General features: G+C 38.5%; 1 protein-coding gene across 1 annotated transcript; it reads right to left on the bottom strand.

Moving 5' to 3' along the window:
- Window positions 1-17,444: 17,444 nt before the first annotated feature.
- On the bottom strand, window positions 17,445-23,638 carry LOC125242764. The gene is made up of 2 exons (XM_048151698.1): window positions 22,706-23,638; window positions 17,445-17,941 (listed from the first exon to the last, which is right to left on the bottom strand). Exon 2 carries the CDS (start codon window positions 17,916-17,918, stop codon window positions 17,445-17,447), a length of 474 nt encoding a protein of 157 aa, XP_048007655.1. The 5' UTR covers window positions 17,919-17,941; window positions 22,706-23,638.
- Between the last annotated feature and the right edge of the window lie 3,304 nt (window positions 23,639-26,942).

Below are 26,942 nucleotides of genomic sequence, written 5' to 3'. Positions count from 1 at the left end.
AGTGTCATCTTACCATACGCATTAACAACGAAAGCTGCAAAAAATAGTACTTGACCTTTTTTGTACAGCCATAAGAGCGTCTCAGATATTTTTGCAGCCTTCTGGGAGGAACATATTATTGTTGGTACCTATAAAACAAACCTAATACACTTTTCACTCAGCTGTGTAGCGCAGTCGACACTCGATATCAATGTCGATGGCGATCGAATTGAACCTGTGCACCATGCTCGTTATGTAGGTTTCACGTTCGATAAAGGTTTGCAATGGGGGGAGCACATCGACGCCGTATGTTTGAAACTCAACTCTGCCTATTATGCTATATCTCGCCTAAAGCGGACGTTAACACGGCAAAATTTAATGACTGCGTACTATGCCTACTTCCATACACACCTGATCAGTGGAATAGATTTATGGGGCTTAGCGGCTGACAGAGACAGGCCGTTTTTGATTCAAAAAAAAGTTATTCGCCTTATATGCGGAGTTCCTCCAGATGAGACGGCCAGGCCACTCTTCATTCACCTCAGAGTGTTGACAGTGCCTTCTCTCTATATCGTCGAGGTGGCTAAGTATGTGAGAAGGAACCCGAATGAATTCCCCTTAGCACGAAGTAACTTCGCAAGGAGGAAACTGGGGCTGGCAGTCCCCGCACATAGACTGCAGAAAACGGGCAAGTCTCTCAAGGTAATGGGCGCTAAAGTGTACAATAAGATTCCTGAAGCTATCAAAAATGTTGACAATGAACGCCAATTTATACATAAGTTGAAAATGTATTGCCTAATGAAGGCCTATTACACAATAAATGAGTTCTTTGATGAATGAAAATTTAGCTAAAAATTAAACATGACCTAAAATGCCATAATAAAATTGTATTTACGAATTCTTATTTATTATTATTATTTTTAATTGTAATTTCATTGATTTTCGAATTGTGTTGTAATTATTGTATTGATATCACTTTTCTGATCATTACTATTATTATTTATTTTTTAATGTACAAAATGGCATCAAGTTCCTTAGATCAAATTAGACATCATTTTATTGGAATTTTATTTGAAAGATTGTATTTTTATTTTTTACATAATTGTAACAATGTTTGACGGTGTATGATTAGTACCAATAAATGTATGTAATAGATACATCTATCTATCTATGATACCACAACTAAAAAGTAGTACCTAATTGAAAAAAAAATGTGACAAAAATCAACGCTGCACTTTTATTAGGTTATATTAGTTTATTTGTCTGTCACACTTGGCACCTACTTGTGGATTGCAAGTGTCTAATTTTGACAAATGATTGTTCGTATTCGACAACTTGAGGTTTCATCCACATCACAGTCATGTCAGATTGATTCAACAAGAAACGTCAGTTTTTGCAAGTCGAATAAAGCTCCAGGTCTTTTATTGCGACTCTTTTAATTTAATTTTAGAACAGACGCTCCCTGTTTTTATGTTTGCGTTTGTTCGGAGAGTTAATGAAACTGAACGTGGGAAATAAATTTCAAATTCGAATCGAACGATCGTCATTTTTTTCTCGCGAGTACTTTGTAAACACGTCAAGCGATTACTTCTCAAACATCGCATCCTCGTTGCATATTCCACCATGACTTCTAATCTTAACAATATTGTATTTAGGTGTTATTTCCTATAGCGGTTTAGTCTAATATTCGCATGCGAAAGTAATAGACTAGACATATTTACGTCAGGCGAATCATTGATCATGTTTGAAAGCGTTTACAGAAAAGTAAACCGAGCTAGCGTGACTAAGCATGAATCGATTCTGTATCTTCTAAAAGTGGATTCTGTGTAACCTACTTTCTATTCCGGATAAAGTTACATTGAGATAAGGCATGTGTAGTACATGTACTAGTAGTACAAAAGACTCGATTCCTTCCATTGTACTAGAACTACCAAATAATTCTGCTCTTTATGACATTTAGTACACTACAGATATAGCGGGAGCGAGGAGCGGAAAGATTGACAGAGACAGTAAGTGCTTTTTCACATTATCCGATCCGATACAGGATGTAGAAAAGATTTCAAAGGCAAAAATCAAAGATGGCGGATTAAATGTATGGGATATCGGTTCTACGCTAAGCTACCTGATTGACCCGACTCCGACAGAACAGTGTGCATAGCCGAATGCACAAACGCTCACGAAACGCTCACGGTAATATCTCTTTCGTAGCTATCTATCTCTATCGCTCTTGCGTATTGACGCGACAGAGCCAGACTACCTTTCTGCGGCGTTTCGGTGGCGTTCTGCGTCGCAGAAATACTATTCGGCTACGCCTGATCGGAAGCGTCTCTTGGTGAAATAAGCAGCATAGCACATAAATGTCACTCCCCCAGTTTGTCTTGGTGTACTAAAATGCCGAACGTAGTGCATTTGTGAGATTGTACTAGTTGGGATCGGTCTTTTTAGTGAACGAGCAAGGCCAACTCTAATTCCAACTGCATAGTTAATTGGGGTTGTGGTGAGCTTACCAGCTTCGCGAGCATTGTGGAGATGTCACTTAAGATAAACTTACTGTACCTTCCCCCCGTTTGGACTGTTGTTGGTAATTGGGAGAAAATTGCAGTTTTATTCTACGAGTGTAGGTAATAGTTGGAATTCAGCTGTGAGCAAAATCAATTTGTGGAAAATATTTTGAAATTTAGTTTTAAGCAGGGTTTTACTGAGAAAGTGGCGTTGCCTTCAACTTGCCACATCATAATACAGTAGATAGGTATAATATTGTTAAAGCAGCAGTGTGTATAATTGTCTACCCTCACATAATTCGTCTGCAATCATGAAAACAAGCAAGCATACATATTTATATAGTACATAATAGGCAATTCGGCATTTTCTACTTGATTTGCGGTTTTATGGCAATATCTAAATTGTTAATTTAAAATGGCAATATCTAATTTAAAAAATTAATGTTTTTCCAATAAATATCCTTGTTATTTTTAACTCGACTACAATTTTAATAACTGGACGAAATACAATCATAGTATTACTAAGCAGAATATTTTAATATTATTTTTCACTTACTTATCCATACTAATATTATAAATGGGAAAGTGTGTGTGTCTGTTTGTTTGTTCGTCTTTCACGGCAAAACGGAGCGACGAATTAACGTGATTTTTTAGGTGGATATAGCTAAAGGGATGGAGAGTGACATAGGCTACTTTTGTCTCTTTCTAGCGCGAGCGAAGCCGCGGGCAAAATCTAATATACAATATTTGTAAAGTAATTTCAATCACACAATTTAAAACATTACGTTCAAAGACTAGTAAGCAAATATTCGCTATCAATCCTGCACCAAAATACATATGCTTCAACATAATGGTTAATATTATACGTGCAATGTTTTACTTTACTTTACTTTAACAATATATTCAACTGTCTGTCTATCCCTCTCTTACTTTACATTAAACGCTCCTCCCTGTCCAACCAATCAGAAGATGGCTCTCAATTCAAATTGTTTTATTTAAAAGCCTCACTTTTGTTTACCCACACACTATTAACATCTTCTTCAACATTTTTGCAATCTGCGAGTTCACGTAGTAACTTCTATGGTTATATTTCAGTCTGTGGCGGGTGTGCCTCAAGGAGATGTGCTGGGGCCGTTTTACGACGTAGGAAAGTGACGTTTACTCTTGTTTTGATTTATGGCAGCGGATTGTGGATTCTTTGTCTGTACTTGATTATTCGATGAAATTGAATCTGCGACTCATGCTGCGCTACAACTGAATACTAGGGTTCCTTGGGAAGTTTCTATGAAAAGGTTCCCCTAATATACCTATTATGTAGAATCAACTATTAGCATGCCTTTCATGCTTTCACCTGATTTGAGCCAAATATATACGTACAAAATATTTAAAATGTTTTGCAATAGGTACCTGTGTATTTTTGATATGGCCTACTTACTAATCCGACGAAGAACCAAGATAAAACTTATAAGTACTTGATTCGGGATGACACTAGAATAATAATAATATTCATTGAAATATTTATTATTTCACAAACGGTCTTTATATAGGTTACCTACATTAAACGAAGTAGAATCCATAATATAATACATGACCTGTTTTTAAAATATAAAAGGCCCAATGTAATGTCTTCAGTTCGCGCTTGGCGGGTGTTTTTTTTTTTTTTTTGCGAACATGATTTGCCTAGCGAGCGGTTATGAGTTCGCTTGATAACTCCGCATCTTACGACTTTATTCGTACCGTCTTTATTCTTATTTATTTAGAAGGTATTTGCATATTCAAATACAGTTTTTGTTGGTCAAATGGAGAAGCCATTAATGACTACGTAGATATAACGGTAAGGTAAGTAAGTAAGTAAATATTTTTATTGCACCACAAAGATAACAGGTTTACAAATAACAGCCGGCGTAAATATGCTTCCAATTTCGTCACTTATTCACGTGGATAAGACGTCTGTCACTCTCACACTGTCATACTTGCCAAAGCGTGACAGTTACTTTATCCACATAGATAAGTGATAAAATTGGAAGCGTGATACGCCGGCAGAATTACATTAAACATACAGGTAGCAACAGGCGGTCTTAAGGTGTCGAGAAATCGAACAATTTATTCCTGTGCCGTATACGTTAAGTGAGAGCTAAACTCTGGATAAAACATGTGCTACCTACGGGTTTACAAAGCTTGCTAGTGTAACAATTTGTATTCGCAGTTAACTGGTTTTGATACGATTATCATTGAAAATGCCGAAAGGCCATTGGCTTGTACAGCAGCCATTGCTGCCGATGTAGGCTGTATTCTGCCTCCTTAGAATACCTCCTTAGTCACTTATTATCATCTGTAAAGATGCTGTAGCCAGCAGTGATGGTTCATTGATTACGCTCGATTTTCATTACTTTTCGTGAATCAAACCAAAAATATGGTCTAAACCATAAAAAGTTGTTTTATTAGATTGGGACTCTGTTTGCATAACCGAATGCACAAACGCTCACGATAATATCTCTTTCGTAGCTATCTATCTCTATCGCTCTTGCGTATTGGCGCGACAGAGTCAGACTACCTTTCTGCGGCGTTTCGATTACGTTTCGCGTCGCAATAATGCCATTCGGCTACGGGGCCTGATTCTCCATATTTATCCAGATAGAGACACAACACAAATATTACATAGGTACAAGTTGGTAAATAATTACATTCCTGTACTTGTATAGTAGTATTCATAGTCCTCACAAGGAGTGTGGATGTCTCCAAGTCTGCTTAATTGCTTGCATCGCACTATCGCGGTGGCGATACACACACATACATACATACACGTCGACCTCTACTTTAGAGGGTACAGTCAAAGTATTATATGTTGATGTGAACTAAGTGCCAAAAATATGTATACCTGCACAACTTTGTTTGTTCATTTGCTTATACTTATTTAATACTGTGCATGCCTTGAAGTTTTTAAGTTAATACGTAAGTTAATTTTTTCCTAGTAGTGGAGATTTTGCCGACCGGGCGCAATTGTAACTAATCCATTTTTTCCATTATTACACTATGATGTTGAGTTCTACGTGTATTCACTGAACACGCCTACCATAGGTAGGTATATTTATAACCGGTGGACACTCTCTTTAATAATGCAAACATTATAAAATTTATAAACCATGGAAAAAATGGACCAGTTACATTTGTCCCCCAGTCGAGATTTGTCCCTCTGTACCTTAGTGGTAAAAAACATTTTAGAAAAGGACTTTTAACTAACATAATTTCTACACTTCGAAAATAATCCGTATTACATTATGAGACAGTTTGTAATTTGCTTTCCTTTGAATTCGACCGACTTTACCTCGCTCGTAGCAGTCGTAGCTCGTAGGTAATTCGCGCCAGTATAAAAATAAACAGACAAGTCAATCAGACGAGACGTCTCGCAATCAGGTGCTCGTTCCCATCGTACTGTAGTACCTACAATCCTACACATGTGTACACCCCCTGGCTTACCGCGCGAGGCCACTAAAACAGCGGTTTCTTTAATATAATAAACTGTAGCCATGAGTACATCGTTGACGCTCCGTAGTTTTCTCTTTGCGTATTGTTCGCCACAGAGCATCAATGCATTAATTGTACTCTTGGCTAGCTAGCTACTACATTAATTCCCAATCGTTGGTTTATCTTACTAATTGCGAAGTCTTGCTATTTGGTTGGCGATAAGCGTGGCGTTGCTTTCAATTTTATTATCTTTAGATACGTTTCAATAATGACATATGATCCCGTAGGAGGACTAGATAAATAACCTTTTCGACGGGTACCACGGCGGTCGGGGTGGTGTAGCGCTCCAGCACGTCAGGCGCGATTGCGGAAAACCCGGGTTTGATTCCCGGCTTCGTCACCAGTGGGCTTGATCGCTTTTTCTTTAGTGTATGGTATTTATTTCAGTTCATAATAAATAACCCTGTTGGTCGCTAACAAACTTTTAACATTCATGACTGCTTTCATTTTATACGACACATTTGTCAGCTATCTGACGCTACTTTGATGTAACAGAGTGGTCAAAAAAAGAACTCTCATTATCATCCAACCCTCCTCCACTCATCCGCGTATTTCGTGGCCCCGTCTACGTGCGCCGTCACGCGCGCCATTCCGTCAGCAATATTGTCTAAAGCAATTTGTATGTAAATCAATTGTTGTTAATACTATTTATGCCGATGGTTATTGAGCAGCACTACTTACTTTCCTCCCACGACATTCACGGGAAAAACCAGTTCTAAAGGTACATATCGAAGGTTGATATTCGAGGGCAGTTTTAAGGGGGGTTAAGCGAGCTCTCAAAAAACATGAGGCTTATACGTTAAGGAATATTAACAAGTCTTGAGAATATGGCGGCTGTAAAGTTTATTAGATTATAAATAAGGGATTTATGAATGCAGTTGATTGACGCAGTTATGGTGCAATATGGGGTTATAAGTGAGACCTATTTGTATGGAAATGAAATAATTAAATATAGGAAGCGATAGGGTAATAAATTGATCGATCGAGGAAACCATGTAGTATAAGACAGAGCCTTTATTACATGCTGTAACTTAACCGCTTAAACTAACAATATTTTTCAAGAAGCAATGTAATAAACTTAAGTAAGCCATACACATGTAGGGCAAAGAGTTAGTGTATCAAAAGTTGCGTCATTCGGGAGACGCCACAATAGTTTAGGGGTAAATAAGGCGCTGCAAATCATGAGATTATCGACGCGGTATTTATAGTCAACAAACGGCGATAAGCCTTTAGAACTGAAATAACTAAGTAATCTATAGGTAAATCTAACATGTTAATTTGTTAACCATTTTTTCTACTCCAGCACTTAAATCTGTCAATTAGATTATTGTCAGCGGTATCCAAATTAAGTTCATTTGAGTAACGATGAGAAAGTCTATTTGTCTATAGGTTCATAGGATTACTGCTAGCAGTAATCATATGAATATAGGAGTTCTGTTAATTTTTTTTTAAAAGCACAACTTCCATTTATCAGGTATGTTTTCATTTACAGTAATAAGTAACTTTTAATAAATAATATAATATTTAGGTTCATAATTTAAATCAAGATGAAAAAATAAACTTAAATGCGTTTTACATATTAGATATTGCAAAACAAAGGTAAAAATCATAAGTTTATCCAATAATTTTACATTCGACATTTAAATATTCTTGAACGCAACCACATTTTTCGTAATTGAAAACCGGCTTATTTTCTATTTCTCTTGTCTATGGTATGTTTGACATTTGTAAACTTATCACGAAACTATTTGAACTATTTCGGTGGTGTGTAGTTTGTTTTAATTCGACGTTATTGTGCAAAAATATAAGTAATTATGAGTGATTCTGGTGAAAAATGCACTTCCGAAGAAATCAAGGCTATGGGCGCTCAAAGTGACTGACAATTTGTTACATGAAAAGTCAGATAAAGCGTACCAAAAATGTTATGATTGTTTTGACATGGAAATTGCAAAAAAATGTTTCAACTTTTTCTGATACGGCGTTGTTGGCATATTTTGAAGAATTGTGCAACAAGTTCTCGCCATCAACGTTGTGGACAGAATACTCAATGCTACGACGATCCACACAAATATTCCCATTCATTACATGAAGTAAGTAACTAACCCATTTTATTATTCTCGAATAGGTATGTATGTGGCTGTCGTAGAAAAAGTATAGTATACAATCGTAACATTATGAAGGCTATAAAAGTCTCGTACCTTACTTAGGCCACTCGGCAAGCCTTCGTGGCCTAACCGCGGTACTCAACTTTTATAGCCTTCATAACGTTACCGTTATATAATATACTATTAAATTATGTACACTGGCTAAGCAAATACAAACCTACGTGTTAAGTTAAAAAGTTAGAACGGTTAGAACCACAAGGACGTTGGTTTAATAACAGTATTGATAGGAAAAGCGCATCTGCAAAATCGTTTTCCTAGTACATATTAGGTACTTATTTTGACAACTATTACGTATAATAGTAATGACTGCACAGCCGATACGGCCACGGCCACTGCTTTCAAGTCCGTTGCTGTCTCAGGTGTGCTCGCCAATGGCTGACGTAGCCGATCTTGTTGGTAAATGTTCGTGGACACTGCGGACATGTGGGCACACCGTTGTTACAGTTGAATAAATTACTGTACATTTTAAAGTCTTATTCCTTATCCTTAAGCACCTAAACACTACTTTTAAATTCCTATAGTGGGGTTGAAACGCACTAAACGTCTACAATTCAACCGCCTTTTTGCCTTTATGTTTTTGATTGTAGTGTACTGTTGTGCCAATCCAAAAGTAGCTAACTCCACACAAACCAACATGTAACGTGTATCGAATTACGTGTCACTCGCCTTATTTATACCCGAGTAAGATAAACTATGGCGAAACGAAATAAGCTGTCTCCAAGACAATTAATCGCCGAATTAACATACCCGGGTTATCGGCTATCGCGATGTCGCTGATTTATTGAGGCTTGTCGACATAAATATGTCCACGCGACATATGTAGCGACATATCGTAGTATCGAAACCAGTCGTACGTGAGGTTTTACTATATTAAGCGTTGATTGACACGATACGAGTTTCATTAGGTACAAGACGGCATTTGAATGGCCGACTGAATTGGATAAAACCTCAATAACTACTAATTCATAATTCATCTGTTGTTATTCATTTGTAATGCGAGTATGCGAGTTCGCGCGCCGTCTATGTAAAGCTTTGAATCTTTTAGGTAGACATGATATTACACGAAAGCAAGTGAATGATGATATGACGGGTGATAGAGAGGTGTGGAAATAAACGACATATGCCTACTGTGCCGACCGAAATGAATGGGATAAGGTCAAGCGAGTGGTTATTGTTTTTAAAATTATTTCTCATAAAATGAACCCATCAATTTAATCACCCCTTTCTACCCAAATAACCCTGTGCAATGCTATGAAACAATACTTTCATTTGACATATAAATGTATGAGACAGACATATGCACACGTATGTCTGTCTCCCTCAGTCATGCCCGATCAGTATGCGTAGGCACTCGCACGCGTTATGGCTGCCCTAATGGTTATGTAGCCCTACATCATGGATTAGCCAAGTGTGCATATAGGCGAATACAGGTTCTTACGAGAATAATAAATAAATAATATTCTAATACACGTCCCACTGCTGGGAACAGGCCTATTCTCATGGTCTTGGGAATTAGTCACCACGCTAGCCCAATGTGACAGTCATTTCCTCGCGAATGTATGCAAATTTCCCTATGCTTTCCTTCACTGACAAATTTCTTTCTTCCTTACAAAAAATCCTGCTCTGTGGCCTGAGAAATTTGGCGATTAATGGTCTTCCCAAACCTATCCACGCGGGATCGGCTCTAGCCGACCATAAGTCACTCGTTACTATTATGTAAACGCATACGCGTCGGAAAGCTGAACGCATGCTTACGAATGTTCATTCTAAGTGTACTAACGAGCAATTTTTGGCCAGCGAAAGCCGATATCGCGTCGATAGGGTTGGTGAGACACTAACACACATCTCACAAGCTACTTTTCGCATGGACTAATCAGCGTAAACGATCTTCGGTGTCATATCAAAACCATTTTAAAATGATAACAAGCTTAGAATTAGAATAGGCCGTCTGGTGTACCTAGGTATTTTTTTCAATCGCATGTAAGATGATACAAATAGGCATGTAAGTATTAATTATATTAAGTTTACCTGGTGAATTTGTCTGTTATCGATAAACCTATCAACTTGTTTTGTAAAAATATTGATTTCTTACTGAATTGACGTAGTAACTATTGTAATAGTAAGTATTATATGTATTATATAACTATTAATGAAATAACACCAAACCACAAGATACTCGATATTCTTGCGGCTCTAAATCAAAACCACAAACTTTGACGTACGTACCTTTATCAACTAATTAGGTGTGTATTCGTGACTCGTGTCGGTTTAAAACACTCCCTTTGGTCTTTAATTTATCGCCATTTGTTTTGAGCTTCCTATTACCTACACATGTAGCATGCAGACTCTTCTAAGATAAATATTTCCATTTCTACACATACATAAATATACAAATATATAAACTCAAGACTGTACTCTCAAACGAGGTAGGTAGAGCTCATGAAACTATAATATAAGTTGCAACTTTAACGTTAACTTAACAGGTTGAAACTGAAAGAAAATGAAAATGTGATGACACGCAGACAGTGATATTATACAGTATTTTTCTTTAAATACCTATATTTTTTTATTATATAAGTATTAGAGTATAATTTAGTGATAGTTGAATATATTGTTATTATGGCATAGAGACGAGATGGCGGAGAATAAACAAGCAGCGGGTATGCAAATTGCAAATATTATAGGCTTTATCTACATGTGACCACCGGCTCTAGGAGCGTTCGCAGAAACTCGAAAATAATATTAAATGTATTTATTATTCTTATAAAAAAAATAGTGCGTGGAGTCCCTTCGCGCGGAAGAAGTGAAACTTCGTAATGTGTTATTTTTCAAAATTCGAGTTGGAAACTGACGTTTAACGCTGCCAGTTGGAAGTCGCGTTAGAAGTTTCACTTCAAAAGATATTTACAAATTTAATAATATTGTAGACAAATTATCTATTTACTTATTTATTTTAAATATGCATTAGGTAACAAGGTACCTACTTATACCTATATAACTATGAGGTAAATTATCTTCAACCTATTATACCCAAGTAAACTTAAGTAAAACTTAGTACCTACTTACACGAAAGACAATAGATACCTAATTTTAATGAATAGGCTATACCACTACTTATTATGGTGCCAAGCAGTCTGCCGGTCTTCCATTGTTTATAACATTGACAACCGCAACCACAATCGCATCAATCTGGATTTTCAATAAAATTATTATGAGGAAAAATACATCGATATTACAACATGGTAGTACCTAATCTACTGCTGCTTACTTAATATAACTTGTATACATACAAATATATCAATCTGAAGACCATATGGCACGAGTTGCCCTGAGCATACCCACAACAGCGAGAAGCGCCGACAGACGCCCCGCCCGCGCCACCTGGTTGACGACGGTTCAGAAGGACCTGAAAGAGATAGGAGTGGACAACACCGTAGCCCACAACCGGGAACAGTGGAAACGACAGACAAGGAGAGCCGACCCCAGATGACGGCTGAAGACTTAGGACCAGAAGAAGAAGAATTCTCAATTGATGGCAGAGGTCGTGAAACTTCAAGAGTCCCACTCTTTTGTTTATAGGTTGAAATAAATTATTAAGATTGTGAAATTTCAGTGACAGGTTGCTAACCTATCGCCCACAACGGAGTCCATAACCCATAACTCACAATCGAATGAAACACCAACGAGGGGAAAAGGGGTGGTGAAATTCTTAACTTGTCACACGGGAAAAATACTACTAATTATATATATTACTACTGCGCTGGCTCAGCGACCCGAAGTGGCTCTTGGCCTCCGACACTAGACTCTGTTTTCGCTCCAATCCTATGCGATCTGATGTCACTCGGTCACTTTAAGATCACACAGGTCCATCTAGACCTTATGGATCCATCGGTACCTGGGACTTCCCGCCGGATAAGCTCTTTTGGCCGCACGATCCTCTCCCATTCTCTCCACATGGCCGAGCCAGCGAAGACGAGCAGCCTTGCTCTCGCCGATGACTCACCCACTAGTTCTTCCACCTCCAATTTCTTCCTGACCCCTTTAAGAGCCATCTTCTCACGAGAAAAATACCTCATAGTAAATTGTCTAGCCATCCCGTTTTACAGACGCTACCCATACAATTTCTTGTGATTGGCCACGACAATAAAACCGCGATAAGGAGCGGGTCAGCCTAACTGCCATCTGGAAGCCAAATTGTGTTTTTGATTTACCGTCTAATGTTGGTGGCTGTAGGTACTTGCACGTTTGTAAGATAGGAAAGATTTTGGTTTTAATCTGTTTTTTATAAGTGAGAACCTGTAATTGGCTTTTTAATTTTATTTTGGATTGTATTGATAACTTCAGCTGTTGGTTTTCCATGTATGTAATAAAAAATAAAAAATAAAAAAATAAAAAAAATGTAGCTTTCATGGTAATAAGCTAAAACTTATGGCGATTATGCTGAGATGTATGGATTCTTGGACTGGTGCTTAATTGAAGTAATCAATCAGGTTCATGAGAAAATATTTATGTGAATATAAATAATACATACAAGCACAAATCACATGTTTCTCTTACAATAATCTGATGCTTTATTTCGAGTATGGTATAATATGTACATTTTATTTTAAGGGCAGGCAAGTTCCTTTTTATGAAGAACAACAACGATCAAAGTCTCCAATGCTCAAAAAAAGAAAGAAATAATCATCAAAATTGTTTTATAGCAAACCATAGGTAATAATCCTAAAATCAAGCTATACTTAAACTAGAAAAATAAACAATTATTCATTATTACTTTACTCACTATCAAGTCCATCAACGTTGTAAGAGAGTAAAAGAAGTAAATTCGAAATATCAAATATCACAAACAAAATTTAATTTATCCCCCGAAGATAAACAGGGTATAAACAAGTTTCCCCTTTCTCCGCGGGTTTTATTTCCGCGATTAATTTGCATAATTGGACGGTGTTATGGAATAGCGAACTAAGCGCCAAAATCCGAAAAAAAAGTTATGAATGCAGTTCGGATATAAATGTGATAATCTATAGTATTGATTATTTCTTTGTTGAAAAATCATGCTTACAGCCTTATTTTAAGGGGTAGAATCAAGCGACACGTTAAAATTTGTATGGCCCTGTGTACTAAGTCGTTACGTAAAAACGAATTGAACGCCAAATTTACTTTTACAAATTATAATAAGCGTATATTCTAAATCGCAAAATCGAGTTAAACGCCATAAAGATGTTATTAATTCGTTTTGGTTTAAAGTTTTGATGATTTATAAACGCAATATCGATTTAACCGCCCTATTGGTGTCGTTTAATTCGTTGTTACATAATTGAAATTGCAGGATATTTCGCTTAATGAGAACTAAGTATCAAGAGGTTTTGTTATATCATAATATCTTATGTGTGTAATCCTGGCTAGTACTAATGAATTATTATTAGTTACAACGCCAATTTTGCCATATATGCTGATTTTTTTGACATTTATTAAAAAAAGTTGATTGCAGAACAAAACTAAATTGTTAGACGGATTAGTCCTAATCATTGTAGAGGAAAACATTGTTGTTAATTTATTTACAATAGCACTATTTACTCAAATACACCGTGTTTCACTTAACACTAAAAACCTGAAAACAGTTTGTTCAGAATCGAGAGTAGAATCGATTGAGCTATATCTTGATGGGGGTAATATTTTTATTTAAATTAGTATTATTAATTATTTTTTACGTGCCCATTCTATTGTACTCGTAATACAACATTGTGTATATCGCATTGCTAGAGGTTGTTTACCTTTTTTCAGTATTTAGGGGTATTAATACTGGCCGGTTACTTGGACGATTATTTTTTCCGCTACTAGTTTGACGTTGTTTGTCAGTTTAATCTTAATGTTTATCATAAGTCATAACAAATTGAACTCGTACCTAATTACAACCTTGTCATTTTGAATATTGAATTTATTTGCTTACTGCGATTACCTGTCCAATTTGAAGTTTACTGTGACAAAGCTTTAAAGTGTTTTACAGTGACATCTTAGCTGTCTATTGGTAAACCTTATGTCGTTGCAGTAACGTACACAAATAAATAGTGTTATGGTTTATGATGGTAGTTAGCAATTATTTTATTGAGTGTAGAGCTAAAAGTCAAGTAGAGCTGTACAGAAAATTAAAAATTCAATTAAAAAAAAAGTAACGATCAGATTAAAAAATGAATACTCTAGATGAGTTTAAAAAAATAAAAATCAGTTGGGGTGTCTGAGGTTTTGAGTGATACCGGAAACACCGTGTATATGGAATTTTATTTTATTCCAGTATTCACTTTACCTCTAACAATTTGCATTAAAGAATCAAGCGACAAAATATGTCTCATAGTACGCTACGGCGAAATAAATTAACCTCATCGCAGTATTAGTTCAATAAAGAATCAAGCGGAAAAACGTTAATAACTTCGAAACTTGAATAGGTATGGTGTTATTTTTTGTTATCAATTTAAATTATGAACACTTTTATAGGTTCAATGTCAAAATTAACTTTTTTGCTTTATAAATGAACTTACAACAACTGATTCAAATTTCAAATCTTTCTAGCTCATTTTCTCGATTTCAACTAACTGTCGCTTGATCGCTTATTCCATAACACTGTCCAATTCTTGTCAGGCCCAGGTTCGAGTCCTGACAAATCATCGTCGCGCTCCATTTACTGCGTGTCTGATTTTTTAAGATGATAATTCGTCTTGGGAGTGATGAGCGCGAATTTCTTTGCACGAGTGAAAAAATATTGAAATTATATTGTTACAGTATTTCAAGTTACATGAAATAGGCGTCGTACCTACCTTTTACCACGCATTTTAGAAACGAAATGAAAAGAAAAATTAATGTACAGACGAAACTCTCTATATAGTATACCTACAGACGAAAGTTTCGGCAGCGACGTCTTTGATTTCGTATTTAGTCAATATGACTAAAAATTTACATCCCACATAAAAACCCGTTGAAGTTTGTTCGATTGTAGGGCTTTTTATTAAAAATAAGTTATCCGTTTTGGTCAGCTACGAACTTAAAAGTTAATTCTAATGAAAATAAACCCAGCCAAGAACCATGCATCGCATTTCCACCATCCATTTTCCCAGTACTGTGTCTATCTGCCACCTCTCATTACCACGCCCCGCTATTTCATTAAACCACGATTCAATAGCATTAAAGTATTACTTTAAGAAGGCTATAAATTAGGTCGGGGCCATAAATCGAGCGGGGCGGACAGCCTCATACTTGAGCGGAGGCGGACACGGCCGAAATGCTGAGTGTCACAAACTGCGCGCAAAAGTTTTTGTGATAAAAGGAAACAGCATTGTTACGTAAAAGTTTATTTAATCTGGAAATTGGAGGAGAATGCAAATAAAAGTAGTTGGGTAAGCAGATCTATTAGGCCTTCTTCTTTTTGACTTTGAGTAGGTAATATCATGCAACTATGTGCTGTTACTAAACTTAATCTTACGTACTTAGGTATACATTTATGCTAGGGTAGTTAAACATAAAATAGTACAACTCTAGGTTAAAAATAATAAACAATACAACTACATAATTTAAAACTTTACTGTAGAATGCAAAAAAGTGCAAATGGTGGACTTAGTGCCAGGTGGCATTCTTTACTAGTCAACCATGGGCGAAACCGAAAGAATTTGTCGAGATTGAAGACATGTCTCAGAAAATATGACTCCTAGACCACATGGGCACTGATCATCAAGATTATTATGGTCAAATGCAAATCCTATTAAAAAGAGGGTCATACTGACCTAACTTGAATATGTAGCACAAGTAGCACACTCGCTCCGCTCTCGCTTGTGAATTCACCGCCTCAAAATAATTGCACTAATGGATTATTCTTTGTATCTGTTGTTTTGAACCAGTGATTCTTATCTTTAGCGGTAGGTACATGTACATACTTACCTATCTAACTCTCTCTAAGGAGATTTTGCGATAAAATTATTATTTATCTACTTACCTAATTAAAATATTAACATAAAATATATTATTTGAAGATACGTAGGTAGGTAATTATCGAGTTTAATTAATTCATTGTTTCAATTATTCGGCACATGTTTGTGTTTAATAATTTTTTCCTTGTCATTATAATTACAATATCTGCGATTGTTTTCCAAGAGGTACTTTACACACCAACCTACATAGATAATAAAGAAACCATTTCAGACCCTCTAGCACAACTTGCCTTGTCGCGCGCGAGTCCATACTTGAAGTCGCGCTTGATGTATGGACTCGCGCGCGACAAGGCAAGTTGTGCTAAGGGGTCAGATAATCAATTGAATCAGTCGTTCTTTGCCAAAATGCATGACAATCAAAATCTGGAAAATTACTTTGCTAATCCGGGAATAGATAACGTGCTAGTCAACCAGGCAAGCAAGCATGGTCGCGTGATTAACGATATAACGTCAGGCCGTCTTTTGCGCACTAAATATTTGTTAGTGCGATAGAGATGCACCGATGCGATAAAGTTTATCCAACAAGTGTGCTACGCCCGCTCTGCTAGCTACTTACTTGCATAGTTTTGTAAGCAATCTATTCGCGTATTAGCAAAGTAATTTTATTTAATTTTATTTTCTAGGTTTTGAAACCATTTCAGGCCCACTGGCCCGAACAATGTCCAGCTATTTCCGAACCGTTCCTAAATCCGCGCCAGCGGGAGTCCGGCGGACCAGAATAAAGTTGCAGCGAATTATTTAAACAAGTAGTTGTTAAAAAGATTAAACAAACGAAATCTAAACAATTCGGGTGAGACCGGCTGCGGCGGCGTAATTTACGATGGCTTTACTTACGCCACGCTGCGTCGCGGCTCGCTTAGCTTACAGTATCTTAACTGATCAAGTAGCCAAATGTTGAAACGCTTACGATAATTTCATTATCGTAGACAGTGACAGAGCCAGACTGCGTTTCAAACGGGGTCTAGCATCAACCATTGTCATTTCGGCTAGGCCGGCAGTAAAGGCACGAGCCCACGTTTGCAAGATACATGCTTGATCTTCATGGCTCATGACGATGATTCTGTCAGTTAGGGAGCATGTATTTTTACATGTTTAAATCACTGGTCACTGTCAACACAAACATATCCGGAACCGAAAGGAAAGGTGCTGTTAGATGGGTCCCTCTGTGTCGGAGCTGGTAATCATGTACAGCTCAGCTGAGGGGTTTACTCTCCAAGAAAACTCCTGCTTCAAGATACTTATTTTAATTACTTATTTAATACAATTATTTAGGTACAAAAGTAGGTACGTATGAGGCGCTAGCCGAGAGTCGTGTGTGTCGTATGTGCGGTTGGTGCTCCCCGCGCCGGTGACGTCATGCCCCCGCAGGCCTCACTTCTCCGGGACTGGTTTGCGTTAACAACCTGCCCCCTTTGAAAGCTGCTGCTTTCAAGATCCTTCATGCAGGGTAGAGGGCACACTCGGTTGAGTGCTCTTCTAACGACGCCCTTCTGTGTGGTGAAGTCTGCGACCCTGCAGACTCCGTCAATGCCTGGATAGAGTGTCAGGACTCTCCCAAGCCTCCATTTAAGTGGTGTGGTGTTCTCCTCCTTGAACACCACCAGGTCTCCAACCTTGAGCTCCTTCTGCCTCTGGCGCCATTTGGTACGTTGCTGCAGCTCGGCCAAGTACTCGTTCCGCCATCTTTGCCAGAAATGCTGGCGCAGCTGCTCGATACGCTGGTACCTATCAGGGTTTTTAAGACAAACGGGGGGTGACGGCAGTGAAGTCATGGGCCGTCCCACCAGAAAGTGCCCTGGAGTCAGAGGGGAAAGATCAGTAGGGTCTGACGAGAAAGGAGTAAGGGGTCTACTATTCAGGATAGACTCAATTTGGGAAAATAACGTGCTCAACTCCTCAAACGTCAGACTAGCATTACCCATAATTCGCTTTAAGTGGAATTTGGCTGATTTGACAGCTGCTTCCCAAATCCCACCGAAAGTAGGTGAGTAGGGGGGGGAGAAAATGAATTTAATGTTTTCTTCATTGCCAAACTCATAAACTGAATTTTGAGCGGACCTTAGCATTCTACCTAATTCGTTATTCGCCCCTACAAAGTTAGTGCCATTGTCGCAATAAATTGTATGCGGTCTAGACCTTCGAGCCACAAACCGACGTAAGCTTAAGATGAAGGCGTTAGTGCTAAGATCGCTGACTGCTTCCAGGTGTACGGCCTTGGTCGCAAAGCAGACAAAAATGTTTAAATAGCATTTTGTTATGCGATTACCTTTTCCCTTTTTACTGGAAATCATGAAGGGTCCCGCAAAATCAAGACCGCACACCTGGAAGGGGTAAAACGAAGTGACCCTATCCGCAGGTAGGTTGCCCATCAATGGCTTCATAGCTTCACCTCGCAGTCGTACGCATGTGATGCATTTATGAACGACGCTGCGAGCTAAAGTCCGCCCGCCTACTGGCCAGAACTCTGCGCGTATGGAGCTAAGAAGCAACTGAGGGCCAGCATGCAGTAGACGTAGGTGTTCGCCTTCCATCAAGAGCCGTGTAAAGTGATGTTTGCCATCCAATAGGATGGGGTGCTTTTGTTCATAATTGCAATCGGCATTTTGTAGGCGACCACCTACTCTAATCACGTTATCGCCATCAACAAAGACAGCTAATTGCAATAAATAGGATTTAGTTTTAAGCTTTTTTCCCTGTAAAAGTGCAGTTAATTCTATAGCATAAGATTGTTTTTGTGATAGTTTTACTAAGTAAGTTAAGGCATTATCAATTTCATCTAATTTTAAGGTTCCTTTTGTCTTCATGTTAGGGTTTTTACAGTTGTGAATAAAGCGAAAAATATATGCTACAATCCTTTTTAATTTATTAGCCTTAGAATAATTTTCAAATGTTATCAAGGGTGATTGCTCAATATTAATCAAGGCAAATATTGGGCAATCGCTCTGCCTTTCAGGTAAGTTGGTATCTATAGACCCTATATTTTGCGGCCAGTTATTCTCATCCTGCAATAGGAAGGATGGGCCATGCCACCATAAACTAAGTTCCGGTAACTGACCAGGTTCGACTCCTCGCGAGGCCAAGTCTGCAGGGTTCAAGGCAGTCGGCACATGTCGCCAGGAATCTCTCGTAGTCAATTCATGTATGTCATTAACACGATTTGATACAAAAGCCTTAAATAGTTTAGGTTTGTTTCGTATCCAGCCCAACGCCACCGAACTGTCAGTCCAGAAAACCTTGCGCTCCACAGAACAGCGCAACGCACTGGTGACCTTTGCAGCTAATCGCGCGCCTAATAACGCCCCCGACAACTCAAGCTTCGGGATCGTCAATAAAGTACGTAATGGGGCCACGCGCGTTTTGGCACATAAAAGATTAATAGCTACATTGCCAGCGCCATCTGTGGATCGCAAGTAGATACACGCAGCATAAGCGGCTTGTGAAGCGTCCACAAAACAGTGCATCTCAATTGAAGTTGGGCTGGAACACAAAACGTGTCGAGGAACCTTTAAGCCTGCCAGAACATGCACATTCGACAAAAATTTTAACCATATTTTCTTGACATCACTTGGTACTGCATCGTCCCAAGATAATTTAAGCGTCCATAAATTCTGAAGCAGTATTTTCAATTTGATTGTGCATGCACTGAGCAAACCCAGTGGGTCAAATATTTTGCAAGTATTGGACAAAATTACCCGCTTTGTAATGGCAGAAGTATTTTTGTCCAATTTCACTGAAAATTGTAAGTGGCAAGCTGAGGCGAGCGTTTTTTTAACGAGCTCGTATATGTGCCTTAATTTGCTTTCACTTTCAGCGCCGCTCAGGAAATCATCGTAATAAAAATCATGCTTCATTATCTCGGAAACTGTTTTGTCGGGACATTCATTTGCCAACTGTACGAGGCACCTAGCACTTAAGAAAGGCGCTGAGCTGGTCCCGTAAGTCACCGTATTGAGCCGAAGTACATCAAGCGGCCCCGTTTTATCGTCTCTCCAAAGAATTAATTGTAGATGGCGCTGCGATTCATCCAAGAGAATCTGCCGGTACATTTTTTGTATGTCTCCGGACAAAACGAATTCATGCTGCCGGAACCTAATGAGGATATCAAATAATTCATCCTGTATAACGGGTCCGATATATTGCAAATCATTTAATGATTTTTTGGAGGTAGATTTAGCACTGCAGTCAAAAACTACCCTCAATTTCGTAGTTTCACTGTCACGAATAATTGCGTGATGCGGCGCGTAGTAACCAAAGTCGGGTTTATCAATTTTATTCAAGTGACCTAGTTCTTCGTACTCCTTAATAAAGTCGCAGTACTGTTTTTTAAGAACTGGATTTTTATCCAATCGAGTTTCTAAATTCAAGAACCGTTTTTTTGCCATATTAAAACTATCGCCAAGCGCGTTTTCAGGATTTTCACGTAACGGCATTTTAACTAAAAATCGACCGTCGTCTAAACGTCGCGTGTTATCTACAAAGTGTTTTTCGCAAATATTTTCCTCATCGATTTTCGCGGCGTTAGGTAATGAGATTTCTTCAAGTTCCCAAAACCGAGTGAGATCTTGTGACATTTGTTTCGTGAAGCAACATTGTACAATCTCGTCATCGTCGTCGTCAGAGTCAAGGTCACCGAGGGGTCCCGCGACCAACCAACCTAATTTTGAAGATTGAAGAACAGGTTTATTTGGTCCGAGCTCGATTTTCTCCGACGTCGTGATATTGAAGAAAAATTCAGCACTAAGTAGAAGATCGATTTGAGATGGACGATAGAAACCAGGATCCGCTAGCTGCATATCCTCAGGTATGTTCAAGTCTGAGGTATCTACATAATTATTAGGTAAACAGTCTACGAGATCATCCACCACAAAACAACGAATATCAATTTTATAAGGGCTCGTTAACGAACTTAAAGTGAGCTTGCACCGGTCAGAGACATTAAACGATAAATTATTTAAGACGTTTATACAAGCCGGCTTTCTACTATTAGAAAATCCCAATTTATTTCTCATGCGTTCAGTTAAAAAACATCTCTGTGAACCAGGGTCTAACATTGCCCTAACAATTTGAGATTTATTATTTTGAATGTTTGTTATTTTAACTAAAGCTGTGCATAACAATACCTCCCGGTCAGCTGTCTCATTCGCGGCGCACGCGCTGGCCGCGCTAATGACGGGCGTCGGCCCAGCTGTTTTGTTATCTGCCTGTAAGGATAATGATTGACTATATTTATGTAATAATGTGTTATGTCTTTCCTTACAGACTTGACACGAACCTACTAGACGGCATTGCTCGACGTTATGACCACGCCTCAAGCAGTTCAAGCAAAGATTTAACTTCAAGACCTCGCTTGACCTACTTTCAACGTTCATGGCCTTGAACTTGACACACTCCGATATCCTATGCGCGCCGTGGCATACCGGGCACGTCGGCGGTGACTTAGTACTCTTATTAGAGTGCGTTTCATGTTTTTGAGATGTACTTGCAGCAGCGACAAACGCCTTAGTAGTTTTAGGCTGTAGGTATTTATTTTCGGCTGGTTTATCGCTCCTGCAAGCTACCATAGTCTCAAGTACATCGGCCCGACAGCGTAAAAATTTCAAGAACTCAGGTAATGTAGGCATATCTGCTAAATCGGCCTTATATTCTTCCCACTTTCTAGACGTAGTGGGGTCCAATTTACTAGCGACTAAGTATATGATGACGTCATCCCATGACTCAGTCGGGCGGCCTAAAGATTTAAGGGCGCTTAGGTTTTTAGTAACGTGATCAATAAGATACCGAATTGACCGATGTGACTCACGAGTCTGCTGATCTATGTTAAATAATGCCTTCATGTGATTATTTATAAGCAGATTTTTATTATCATATCGCTCGCACAGTAATTCCCATGCCATTTTATAATTCTTAGCCGTAAACTCAAGTGATTTTATTACGACACTGGCACTGCCCTCTAAAGAGGAGCGTAAATAATGATATTTATTTATGTCAGGGATGGATTCGTTCACATGGATCATGGCTTCGAAGGTGTCGCGAAATTCCAACCATTTTAAGTAGTTTCCATCAAAAGACGGGAGAGAAATGGTTGGTAAACGTATTTTACTGACAGAGCCCGTTTCGAGACTCGATTGGGCTGTTCGGGCAACCTCGGAACCATGGTCACTATTACTCGGATGGGAATCAATTATTTCTTGGGTGGCTGAGATGAGAGAAATGAACTGCGTTTCCATGTTGTCCCTTTCTTCCATCTGTTCTTCTAACTTACTACTTTTCATTTCAATTTGTGTTTGAATGGAATCAAATTCTGAAAATAATGTTTGTAATCTAGCCAAACGAAGACTTAACTCTTTAATTTGTACTAAAGTTATGTTTGAACGGTCAATTTGTTGTATAACGGAAAGGTAATCCTTATATTTCGTCACACGACCCTTATAGGTACCTCTTTGACGTACTAATTCTTTTATAGCTTCCTCTGACATTTTAAGCTACCTATTTAATCAAAACACACTAATTCAATCAAGGACGAATAAAAAATTAGGTAAAATAACTTGTGCACTCAAACCCAATTAAATGTCTCGGCAGTAGGTCCAATGGCACGTTGAATGGCAGCGAAGTAGGTACACCGTGCACGGGAAACGCCCAGCTTGGCACAGGAATGCGCGCAGATATCTCGATTAGTTATCACTGGAATGCACGGTTAGCACCATATGAATTTAAAGAAACACTAATTTGTTGCTAATTTGGGGAATAATCTAAAATTTTAATCGAAATTCCTAACGTACTTGTTATTCTACTTTTAACGTACTGAGAAGTTTAAAAAGCTGTAATGCGTAATTATTTTATTACCTAAATAGAATACAGGCAATAGCAAACTATAAAGTGAGGAAGAAATATTAGATTTTGTAAGAATTATGCGAAAGAAATGCAGTTGCTATGCAAAGATAATGATACAGCACAAAATGGACGCTCGCTTATCGCACTGAGTAGGTACACCTTTAAGCTAGCAAATTACGTAGTTCATGAATGCAAGTAGGCTTCTCTCAATTTAATGCACAGTAACGAATAAGCAGCGATTTTAATAGTTATAGCACTGATTATTTATTATTTTATCACAAATTATGAGCACTTCAAGATCTAGACGGAGCTGAGGGCTAAGCACTATATTCACACAAATTAAGGGGATAATGGATCACAGGTGTTAAGGAAAATGTAGGATGGGCTACTTTCCTGTTTAATTGCGATGACGATCACTAATGCAGGTGCAATCCGTAGGTATGGAATATTCCGCTTGCCCGTCGATGTCCCGTTAGATTGGAATGTGGACTTTGGTACAGTCCTGTCGTACGGTCGCCAATTGTCGGAGCTGGTAATCATGTACAGCTCAGCTGAGGGGTTTACTCTCCAAGAAAACTCCTGCTTCAAGATACTTATTTTAATTACTTATTTAATACAATTATTTAGGTACAAAAGTAGGTACGTATGAGGCGCTAGCCGAGAGTCGTGTGTGTCGTATGTGCGGTTGGTGCTCCCCGCGCCGGTGACGTCATGCCCCCGCAGGCCTCACTTCTCCGGGACTGGTTTGCGTTAACACTCTGTGATGAAACAGTAAAACATACCTGTCCATCTTGCCCGGTCTGTCGCTTTAGATCAGGCATGGGTCGTCGAACTGAAGGGGAAGGTGATTTTAAATGGGTCCCTTTGTACCTTCCAACGTTTTAGTGTAGATATGATATAATTCTTCTTGTTCGTCATTTTACCTGTGACTAAGAAACGTGATAATTATTAGTGGTCACCGTTTCAGTGTTCTCCAAGCCTCTCAATTTTGGACCTGATGTATGCATGCATGTTTGTATATGTATAGGTAAGGTACCTATAATGTTATCGCGTAAAAGTTCATCCATTTATGATTTCTTGCTATGCGGCTGGAGTTAGTTACGCACCAGATTATTTAGCCCTGTTCCAATCATATAGCAAAAAACAATTACGTACGCGTTGGATGTAACCTCGTTTAAATATCAAGGTCGTCGAAGATGGATACTTTTGCCAGCGTTTCAATTTGAGCGTTCTTATCCAGGACCAACTCCAAACACTGAGTCAAAATACTGTCCAAGAACGCTAATTTAGCCGTAGTTTTCCCGCGCGCGCGCTACAGAGCATCGCGGTTTCCAAATCCATTACACCTACATGAAGTAACGCCGGACAATGGGACACAATTCACAAGCTGTTGTTTTACTTCCCCATCTACAAGTACAGGCTACAGTGAATAACTTTATTTTAAAGTGCATTTAAGTATATTTTAGAAAGAAACACGACAAATAGATAATGCAACTATTTCTATTAACAAAAAAATAAATGTCACAATTTCGTTTTCTTACAACCACTTTTTGCCAAGAGTGGCACTGAAGCTTGAGTGGTTCATGTGCTCTGCCTACCCCTTTATAGGACACAGGCGTGATTGTATGTATGTATGTAAAAAAAATTAAAGATCGATTTATATTATACGATTATGTGGCGGATTCTGTTATATATGTCGTATCGTGAGGCAGCTCCGACACCAATTCGCAACGAATATTGTTATTTTTGTGTTAACGCGGGTAGTCGAATGTAAACAAACCATTTTAGTATCAATCGCAGATGATGTCGCGAAACATGACAGTTGTTATTGATTTTATTTTGATTATTGGTAAAAGGCTTTTGGAACGTCAAGTGGTTTTAACTTGGGTGTTTTCGGTACGAGGTGGCAATATTGTTGAGAGTTAAAACGTCAATTGATTACTTGGAAATTAACGTCACTTTGACGGTAATCGGAAATGTGACCTGACCGCTCTGAGCGGGGATGGTGGGGATTCTTGTTTGAATCATGCCATAAAAAGGTTGTTAGATTCTTGATTCAACCGCGCTAGAGAAAGGTTGTAGATTCTTGATCAGACAGTTGTAGCGAACAGACGTTGACCACGCTCGTGCCAAATTCGCCTCGTTCCTGAAGGCTTATACCTGAAGGATTATTTCGATAGCTTATTGAATCTTATCGCTCTTTAACCGTTTAACTAAGTAAGTGTTCTATCTCAAGTGTTATTGTGATTAAATAAGAAGTCTACTTTTGTAATAACCAAGATATTGTAATATGACTTGAAAAGACATGACCCTCCGGGTTTCTTGCCGGTCCCAAATGGGATACCCTTCTGAAAATTAAGAGGGGACTGAATTCTTCCCGGGAAAGTGGCGTAGGGTTAGAACCGGTGTAGCTTATTTGAAAATAAAGTCTTAACCGTTTTCATGTTGTTTCTTATTTCTGAGCAATCCGTCTTTATTAGAGCAATCCTTATTGATTTTTGGCACTGAGTAATAAATAGAGGTTAGATTAGGAATGGTTAACGTGGTCCAGAGTTTATTTCATGAAATGGTAGCATGCGAGTGTAGCTGTGAGGTAAGCAATACACGAAGAACCACCCCACGCGCCCATGCCGCTCATCCTTTGGCCATCCATCCCGAACAGGCGCCGCCGCCAGCCGGTGGCCCTCCGTCATCAGAAAGTGGGATTCGATGCGAGTTCTTCAATTGCTTACACAGCTAACATTGGTAAATTCCTGGTTGGTATTTCCTAACCTAGACACGTGGTAGTAAGGTCACATGTCTAACCTTGAATGCAGGTGAGTGCATTTCATTGTGTTATTTGGTGTAAATCGTTGATTGCTATTTGTGAAAAGTGTATCCATACACTTGATGAGAATGAAATCACAGTGAATATTCTATTTTGAAGATCGTAATGAGTGTTTTGGCTAAAATTATTCAGTGACTTTGCTCATAGAACAGATAAAGATCCTTATTCTGATTTTGTTAGTTTAACAAATCCTTATTCTGTAATATTTCGTAGTTTATAAAATTTGGCGAGTTGTTGCTAGTAATGCCCCCTTAAATTCGTGATCTATTTGGAATTGTTCATTGTGTGAAAACATAAGCTACGCATATGAAAATTTACGTTACAGTATGCAGCCACAATGGAGTCTGGAGCCTTGGAGTCTACACAACTTGTGGAGTCTGTGGTATCCATACTACTGGCGTATGGAATCCAGAGGCAGCACCTAGCACAGAAGCTGCACAGCAATGCAATTCCTGATCTGGAGAATGATGACAAAAAGGGACAGGTGTCGTTCCAATTGTTTATTATTCCATTTTGTTCAGTGTTATGGCTAAACAATCTAAGCAAAGCTGTTTTATTTAGTAAAGGTTTAAAGACAAATGCTTACAAACACAGCAGATGTTCCAATTTGTTTGTTCATTTTAAGTTTCAATTTTAGTGTGAGAAAGTAATTGCAAAGTTCCGTAATTAAGACTTGCCAGTCGTACGTTATGTCTGTTTGTTTCCCTTTATGTTTTTACTTCAGTAAACGATGAAACTGATGCCGTGAAAATGATGCTTTCAGTAATGGCCAGCTGTGATAAACCACGTCGTGCTTCACTGCATCTGCTGCAGCAGTGGCAACTGCAGCCTGGCGCCTTCGCGCCTGAACTAGTCTTCGCGAGGTGTTCATTGGCTTCGACGTCTGCGTCGAAGCGACGAATGCATACACCTTTGGACACTGATGCTTTCAGCTGGTGAGCAGTTCCCATTTCGTTGGGATGATGTTGAGATTTTTGTTCTATTTAGATTGAGAGTTCAAACAAAACGAAAGCTTTGTGTTGCTAAAGTAAATTGATTTTTTTTTGGTAAACATTAGTTTGCAAACGAAGAATGAAACTCGTCGTTTTCATGGTTAACGTAATTTTTGTTTTGTGCCGTAATGCTATGGGTTGCTTTG

Source organism: Leguminivora glycinivorella, chromosome 3, assembly GCF_023078275.1.
Source record: "Leguminivora glycinivorella isolate SPB_JAAS2020 chromosome 3, LegGlyc_1.1, whole genome shotgun sequence".
Taxonomy (NCBI): domain Eukaryota; kingdom Metazoa; phylum Arthropoda; class Insecta; order Lepidoptera; family Tortricidae; genus Leguminivora; species Leguminivora glycinivorella.
This window is presented reverse-complemented; position numbering and strand designations above follow the sequence as displayed.